The following is an 8,741-nucleotide window of genomic DNA, read 5'->3' as shown; positions in this document are numbered from 1 at the left end:
GCCACCACACCCAGCTAATTTTTTTGCATTTTTAGTAGAGACGGGATCTCACCATGTTGGTGAGGCTGGTCTCAAACTCCTGGCATCAAGTGATGCGCCCGGACCCTCAAAGTGTTGGGATTACAGGCGTGAGCCACCGCGCCTGGCCTTGATCTTTATTTTCTTATTGAGCCCAGGCACCTCACTAAATTCGGCTCACCCATATGTCTCATTTTCCTACTTTTGTTTTGAAGCCTTTGCCTCACCCCCTTCCACGTTGCCGCCTTTTTCCTACTGCGCTCGCAGGGCACCACGCCCACCACTCCCCTTGCCCCACTCCGCAAGCCCTGATACCGGGCGAGGCCCCTTCCTTTTCTAGTCCTTCCACGCGCTAGGTGGGTGGGTTTGGCGGTGACGAGGCGACACCTCTTTCCTCTCCGGCGAGCACGTTAACTGGGGAAGCCGCCAAATTCTCACGCCTTGGCTGCCCTGCCTCCACCTCCCGCAAGTCCGGTTGCCCCTCTAGGGCTCTGCGCCTGCAGTGGTTTTGACCCTCGCCTTTAGACCCCTGCCGCTTCCGCCTTTTATTTCGCGCCTTTGTTTTCGGGTTGGGAAGGGGCGGAGTTGAAATGGTTACGCCGCCGTTGCCGAAGCAACGCCTTGGTTACTTCCGTTGGTTTCAATGCTTCCGGGTTGGCGCTGCAGTGGCGTTTCCGACTGTGGGAGCCTCAGCTTCCCAGTCGTCCGATGAGCCCGAGCAGGTGAGGGGGAGCTTCTGGACTTCCAGGCTGGGGAGCGGGGCTGGGCCGCGCCAGGCCGCGTGGGGCCGGGCTGGCCTGGTTCCCGGCCTGGGAAGGGCTTAACGGTCCTCTGGTCTCTCTCTCCCCTCAGCTGAGTCCCTTCCCTGTCTTTCACTCTTCTGGCATCGGTGGTTTTACTTCTTCGATTGAACCCTGCTTCCTCGACCCCCCTGGGAGGCCGCCTCCTTCAGGCGCCTCCCTTCTCTCCACGAGCTCGCTCTGACAGCTGAGGAACTGGCAAGATCCTGCTACCCAGAGGGTGAATGGGTATCTTTCCTGGAATAATCCTAATTTTTCTAAGGGTGAAGTTTGCAACGGCGGCCGTGATTGTAAGCGGAGTAAGCAAACACCTCCATTGTATTAGTGTGAGGGATGCTGTTGAAAGATGCTCCCCTTCGGTTTCTACCCCCTGACACTCCTGAGGTCAAGGCATTGAAGGCATCTATTAAAATGCAGTTCAGTTACTTGATTGGCATGACAGCTGTTATCAACATGAAATAGTTTCTCAGACAAGATAACAGCAGGGATATTTATAGTTTCCTGTCAGTGATTCCTTGTTGTTGTTGCTTCCCCCCCAGGCTAGAGATGCTTAATGTTATCATGAACTCTTCCCTCGTCTTCATTCCCTACATCATCGAGTTCTTTGTGTCTTCATTGGGGAAGTCTATCTCTAACCTCAGTGCCAACAAGCATCTTTGTCTGCTGTACTTTGCACCATCCTAAGCTAGTCTCCCTGCCTCTCCCGTTTGTAATGTAATCCACTGTGTTTGCTGCAGCCCTAATAGGCTAAAATGTGGATTTCCTCAAGTCACTTCGCTGTTAAACACACACACACAAGCAAAACATGCAGCCCCCTTACACCCCACCCCACCCCTTGGTTTCAAGCCTTTCAACATAACATGCTCCTTATCACACTTCTTGTCTGATAGTGTTTCAGTCAACAAGGGAATTCTCTGTTCCAGTTAGGTTCCTTTCTTCTTAGCACAAACTATACTGATGCCTGCTTCTACATGCTGTGCTTGTTCCCACATTTGTGTTTCTGTTCATTCTGTCTCTTCCCTGCCCCTCTCCCTTACCTGCACCTAACCAGGTTGTACCTACCGTCTCTCAAGGTTCAGTTTAGGTTCTCTCACCTCCGCAATTTTCAAATTAGTCAAGCCCATGCTGGTTGTAGTCTTTTCTATGCTCCTCTTGCTCTTAAAGTTTGTACTACACAGTTTAGCACTTAATTTTTCTCTAGCGAACTACTTTGATTTCTTCCACCAGATTATAAGCTCTTGAAAGGCAAGTACTGTATTTTGTACTTTTCACCTGTCCCATCTCATTGGTTATTCAGGAAAATAGGTTGAATGGTAAATACTGTTTTGGTGCTAAACGAATATCTGTGTTTTTCAAACATGATTGCAAATTTGGGCATTTAGCACGCCTTCGATAAATATCTGCTTGGCTCTCCATTGTTACCTTCTGGATCTGAGAATCTCTAATTTCTACTCTTTCTTAAAGGAGAAAGCAGGAAAGGCACCCAGAGTTTCCTGACCAGATCTTGGGAGCAGTATAAGGCAATGTAACTTGTATTGTAGGACATTCTTACTTTCACTCATTAGTCTATCAAATTCTCCAAAGTCAGATCTTCAGAATAAATGTTGGCATTTTGAAGACAATTTTCATTGGTTTCTTTATACAGTAAAAATTTAGGGTACTATATTTTATTTTACCTTAGATATGACTACTTTTACCCATATCTGGGGTTAGCCCCTACAAGTTAAAATAATTTTTAGAGGGCTTGGGGGTATTTTACGTAAGTAATTCCTTGCAACAAAAGCAAGGGAACAGGGTTCGTAGGCAGAGAATATCTGGGGATCAAGATAGTGTCATACACAGGGTGTGTAGCATTGGTCAGGTCCAGCAAGTTATTCCTGGTTTCCCCTGCAATGTTTTATATACAGGCTGCATACACAGGTAAAGGACGTCACATTGCAAAACCAACCAAATATTGAATGGATGTGTACTCAATTCTATGCAAGCTATAATGGGGGTTAAAAAAAGTACTGTGAGATATAGTATCTTCCCTCGGGGATCTTACTTAGTTAAGAGAGGAAATAACATTGGACATCTTGAAGTTGACCCTCATCCTAGTCATTATTTTTATGCCTGAGATTAAGATATAGAAGGGATAATAGAAGGTTCAAAAAATATTGCACACCTGTAGAATAGGTGTGACACAACATACATGCATGTAGACAACTTTATGTAAAAGACTTGGAGGTTTCAGCTGACAGTTTAATGATTTGATAGTGTGATGTGGCTCCCAAAAAAGTGAGTGCAAGTTTAAGCTCTAGTAATTGAAGTATAATGTGTCAAATGAAGAGAAAGATCATGGATATTTAGCTTGAGAAACATAAGATGTAAGAGAACATCATAGCTGTCTTTAAATATTTGAAGGGCTTGCCTAGGGAAAAAAGAATGCATTTGTCCAAAGACTGGGTACGAATTAGAGGAAGACAGACTTTTGGCTCAATATGAGGAGGGAGTGTCTAAAAACAGATCTAATCAAAGATGATCCAGGATTTCTTCATAAGATTTTTTCCTAACATTGGAGTGAAAGAGATTTTACTATCAGATGGGGGTAGGGAAGTAGTGATTGTGGCAATGGTGGGTTTTGCCTGTGGTCCTCAGATTTTTGGATTTCATGGGCCAGTAAAACATAAATGAAAGTGTGGGGAGCGTACACAAATACAGGCTAGTTAGCCTATGCTCCAGGCATAAGAAGAATGTGATCTGTTAATAATAGACAGTCCCTAAATTAAATACATTTAGCTGAAAAAAAAAAAAGCACTGAATGCCCTTATTTTTTTCATTTCACCTCAGAATTGTGGGAACTTCATTAGGGAACCTCTGGGCTAACTGTCACAAGATTCAGCGACTGGTCTTTCATCTTCTTGCCATGTCCTCCCTGCCTTTCACTGATTCATCATCACTCCCTGAACCCTGAGCACATTTTCTTTATTAAGGGGCTGGTAGCAGGTTGTAAAGTTCCGATAGAGGCTTTCTCTGTAATACAAAGAATTAAAAAAAGTTGTAAAGAGAAAGCTTTGGAGAGACAACTTTATGTAAAAGTAGCTGTCTGAAACCTTTAAGACTATTTGGGGCAATCTCTAAATTTGTGAATGGAGAGTTAATTTTTTCCTCACAAACTCAAAGAGGGGATATGCCATGGTCTTGCTTTTCCATCTCTACTCTCACCATATGTGTCATATTTTACCATCAATTCTAATCGGAAAATGCGGGCCTAGCTAGAAATGGTGATAAGGTAGTATTTAGTCTTCAAGACTCCTATTTCCAGCTGCAATTGATATTTGAAGTGGCTATTCTTGCTTTGCTCATTAGAATTCTTTTCAACAACTTTCCCCCAAAAGGGTTATCTATCCCAGACTCTATATGTACTATGCTTGAAAGGAAGACTCCATAATGATTTTTGTGGCCTATAAAACATTTAATCAGCATGTTTGCTGTCTTCTCTGGAAAATTGTATTTTGCTTAGTTACAGAGAATTCCTTATGTGGAAGCAAAGCAAAACCTTTAAAGGGATACTGTGACTCATAGCTGCTAACCCCAGATTGGGCAATGGGAGGGAGGGGTGGGCAGCAAGTAATATCCATTAAGATGTAAATTTGGGTACTTAAATTTTTAAAAATGTAATAATGATAGTTAAATAACAATTATTGAACTGTGTGCCAGGCACTTTTCAAGGTGTTTTTGATATTTAATTTTCACAACAACCCTATGATATAGTTTTTATTATTAGTTTCATTTTACAGTTCAGAAAGTGGAGGCATAGAGAGATTAAATAACTTGCCCAAGGTCACAGAACTAGTAAGTGGTGGAGTCAGGAAATGAATCTGGAGTTAGCATTTAAATTTTAACAGTCTGACTTCAGGAGTCTGCATTCCTGACCATAAACCACTTGGAAGTTGCTTTTGAAATTCAGAAGTATACATACTATGAAGCTCTGAAAAAGGAATATTTGAAAGAAATCTGAGAGTCCATGCTAAGAACAGATACTACTTTCAGGTGAACCAGGATTTAGTAGGCAATGCCTAGAGCAGTTCTGAAGTGTGGAAGCATCAGCGTTATTTGGGATCTTGCAAATTCTCAGGGCCACACCACCAATCAGAAACTCTGGGGGAGAGGCCCAACAATCTATGTTTTAATAGGCCTTCTGGATGATTCTAATACATGCTAAAATTTGCAAAACCTAGAGGGCAGAGCTGTGGAAAAAATAAAATCCAAGAGAGAACAAGCTGAAGGTGGCATAAAAAGAGAGTAAAGCTGAAAAGATTGACGATGACAGGTCTAACGGGGGTGGGATAGGGAAGGAGAAAAGGGAGGCTGGGAGCAGAATACATTGTTAAATAACTAGAACATAAAAGAAGAACAGTATTTGTATGTGCGTGTTTTAAAAGGCCAAGAGGAAGGAAAAGGAGATCCACTAGATGGATGTACGTTAAATGTCAGAGGGAAGAGAGACATCATATTGCTATCATTCCTTTGGGGGCTAGAAGGAAGGTGAAAAGGTTCTTAGCTCAGCCTGGGCCTGGTTGGGGGGACAAAGTTATATATAGCTAGAAACCCTATAGTGGAGAGATAGGAGGGCTAAGAATATGAGAGGGTAGTAGTGTAAGCCTGTGCTTTGTACCTGAATCAAGCTAACTGAATACCATAAACTGCTTTTATGAGATGCCTCAGCCTATAAAATTTGAATTCCGGGTTCCTTCATTTGTAATTATCTAGTTGAATGTCAAAGTTGGGTGTGCTGGATGGACTGAAGTCTCTTCTCTGGGAGGGGATGAATATAACATTAAAGAAACTGAAGAGAATGAAGGGCACAGGTTGATCTCTGAGTGAATCACACGCCTACCCCTACAAAATGTCAGTAAAGAACAAACTCATGATCATCCAGCACATAAAACAGGATCCCCCATTTTGTGTCATTCCACTTGGTAGGGTTTTTCCTCTACTTCTGTTTTATTTGACAATTTTGTTTATCTAAATTATATGATCAGATGCTAACAAATGCTCCTCACTCTTGTGCCTTGTTCTGATTTGTGTTTATTTTTAGCACCAGAAAAGTACCACTGTAAGTCATGAGATGTCTGGTCTGAATTGGAAACCCTTTGTATATGGCGGCCTTGCCTCTATCGTGGCTGAGTTTGGTAAGAATGTGAGAAAGGACAAATCTGCATTATATGGTATAGATGGTAGCTTATGGTGATGGTTATTTTTGGTGAAAGCCAGATAAAAAATAAGAAGTTCACGTTATTTTGAAAATTGTCTCAAAGCCATGAAGTAATATTTCGGGGAAAGTACTACTAATGTTATGGCAGATGAGTTAAGAAAAGTCAAACTAAGGAAAGCTTTTTTGGTAGTTTACTGATTTGTTAATTTGCTAGGCTTAAGTAAAATACATGAATATATAGAGGGAGTTGATATGTCTTAAGGGTTTTTGCTATATTTCTGTATTAATAGTCTTTTATGCTAAATTGTTTATAAGTTTATTTGTACTGAAAGTCCTTTTTTTCAAACCTATTTTAGAAGAAAATATACTAACAAGATCAAACAAGATTCTCTTCTACATGATTTTAATTTTGAAATATTTTTAGATTGTTGTTTTTTCATCTTCCAGATATTCTCTTTTCTAAACTATTCATGAATGACTACTGACGTTCTTGGCATATCCTGTGGTGTTGTGATATTCGGGTCATCAGTGACCAGAGCTACCTAATCACCTTGTTAGTTTTACACCCTGAAATATATTTTGTCAATGTGATGACCACTTCTGTTTGTTGATGTAAGAGGTTTGGTTAAAGAAAATTTCCCCCCAAGCACTCTGCTGGTATTAGTCCTGAATTACCTAAGGGACCAGGATGAGGAGAACCAAATAGGGCTTTGCCATTATCTTTCATAATATTAGGGGACTATTTGTTTCTTGTAAACAGATAAAAGAAAAAACCCACAAAACTTTGTAGCACTATATAAGAGCATCTGGAGCAGCAATCCCATGCTTTCCTATCTTTGTGAAAATTTGGGGAGATTTTATGAGACACAGCGGTGGGGACACTTGGGGTGGGAAGGGGCAGGAGGGAGACTGATAAATGCCAGATTGTACGTTACAGATGAAATAAAAAACAACATTTAATTATTTTGCATTTATAATAGGGCAATCTTAAAGCATTTTATCATATTATAGTTTGAAGTATATTGTGGGTCAATTGGTGCTGCCTATGTATATTATAATGCATTTCACTTACCACATGCAACTCATGTCCTCTGACAGTGGTATTCTACTAGAGATCTTCTATGTGTTATTAAAAGGACTTTGTCTTAGGATTCAAATATTGTCCTTGGCTTATATTTAGCAACAACTTAACTGTGATTCTTTGGACATACTTATAAATGAGTATGTTCCTTTATAGGGACTTTCCCTGTGGACCTTACCAAAACACGACTTCAGGTTCAAGGCCAAAGCATTGATGCCCGTTTCAAAGAGATAAAATATAGAGGGATGTTCCACGCACTGTTTCGCATCTGTAAAGAGGAAGGTGTATTGGCTCTCTATTCAGGGTAAGACTGGTTCTTTCCGTATATCATTAACAGAAATGCTTTTAAAGAAGCCATAGTTTTCAGCTATCTGATAGTTTGTGTCTGTTTCATAGTCACCATTTCAACTTGTAATTCAGTATTGATATGCCAGTTTATATTTCTCCTCCTTATAAGTCTTGAGCTTTGGATTTTGTGTTCATTTGGCTATAAGTGATAATAATATTTTAAAATGGATATGTCGTTGCAGTATAGACTTTCTGCGGATTTCCCGAGAGTCATAATAGCCACTCTTAATAACAACACCAATTAATTATATATATTTTGTGATATCCCTCCTGAGTTGGCAAATTCTGACTTCCTTTAAAATTATCCTCTTTGAAAAAATATTATCCTTGCAGTTTAAACAGAAAGTGCATAATGAGAGAGAGGGAGACCCATCTTTATCATCACCGTTTGATTAGCCATAAGTTTGTGGTTTACTGTCTAGTTTGTAGTTCATCTGTTGCCAGTTTCCTAGGCCACTCCTGCGTCTAGGCTACTGGTTTATTACTCAGATAATAGATATCAGTGTTATCGTTAAACTATGTTACATCGTTAAACTATGTTAGACTTAATTTAAAAGGTAATTTTCTTGGGGAAAATCAAGTAGTATATCCTGAAGCATCCTGAAGATGATCCACCATCCTGATTTGTGGATCATCTGTTTCACCTTGTTCTTTCATCAGCATGGATAATCACAAGATATTTTCTTTTCTGATAGCAAGGAATAAAGTCAGAAATATGCATATTTAGTCATCATTTAAAATCCTAACCATTTGAGCTGCCGCTGTCTTTCTATTTATACCTCCTACAATATAGTTCTGCAATTTGGAAGAATCCCAAAGGAGGTATGAATGAGAATGTCTCCAGTTTAAAGGAGAACTTAAATAGGGTGGAAGTTTGGCTCTAGTGCCTCCTTGTTGATATGATTAAAGACGTATCTGCAACTGTTAGGAAGTAGAGGTTGATTTTTTAAAAAAAATCTTTATCAGGTGAGTAATGATGTATAATTCTTTTTATACGTTGCTGGATTCAATTTACCAATATTTTCTTAAGGAGTTTTGCATCTAAGTTCATGAGAGACGTTAGTCTGTGGTTTTCCTTTTTTGTACTGTTTTTGTCTGGTTTTGGTGTCAGGGTAATACTAGGCAAAATAAGTTGGGAAGCATTCCCTCTTCTGTTTTCTGGAAGGAACTGTGTAAACTTGGTGTTAATTTTTTAAAATGTTTTGTAGAATTCCCCAGTGAAATTATCTGGGGCTGAATATTTCTTTTTTGGGGAGCATCTAAATTCAGAATGTAAATTCCTTTTTTTTTTTTTTTT

General features: G+C 40.1%; 1 protein-coding gene across 1 annotated transcript in view; it reads left to right on the top strand.

The window, feature by feature from the left end:
* Positions 1 to 654: 654 nt before the first annotated feature.
* Positions 655 to 8,741, top strand: part of LOC108518869 (brain mitochondrial carrier protein 1) — a 47,680-nt gene continuing 39,593 nt past the window's right edge. The window contains exons 1-4 of the mRNA XM_017857559.1: positions 655 to 740; positions 871 to 1,117; positions 5,899 to 5,992; positions 7,253 to 7,400. Coding sequence (XP_017713048.1) covers positions 1,043 to 1,117; positions 5,899 to 5,992; positions 7,253 to 7,400 — 317 coding nt within the window. The 5' untranslated portion in view covers positions 655 to 740; positions 871 to 1,042. The remainder of the gene's footprint in view (positions 741 to 870; positions 1,118 to 5,898; positions 5,993 to 7,252; positions 7,401 to 8,741) is intronic.

The sequence above is a fragment of the Rhinopithecus bieti genome, unplaced genomic scaffold, assembly GCF_001698545.2.
Source record: "Rhinopithecus bieti isolate Rb0 unplaced genomic scaffold, ASM169854v2 scaffold_47298, whole genome shotgun sequence".
NCBI lineage: Eukaryota > Metazoa > Chordata > Mammalia > Primates > Cercopithecidae > Rhinopithecus > Rhinopithecus bieti.
Note: the sequence above shows the minus strand (reverse complement) of the source record. Positions and strands in the feature narration are given on the sequence as shown.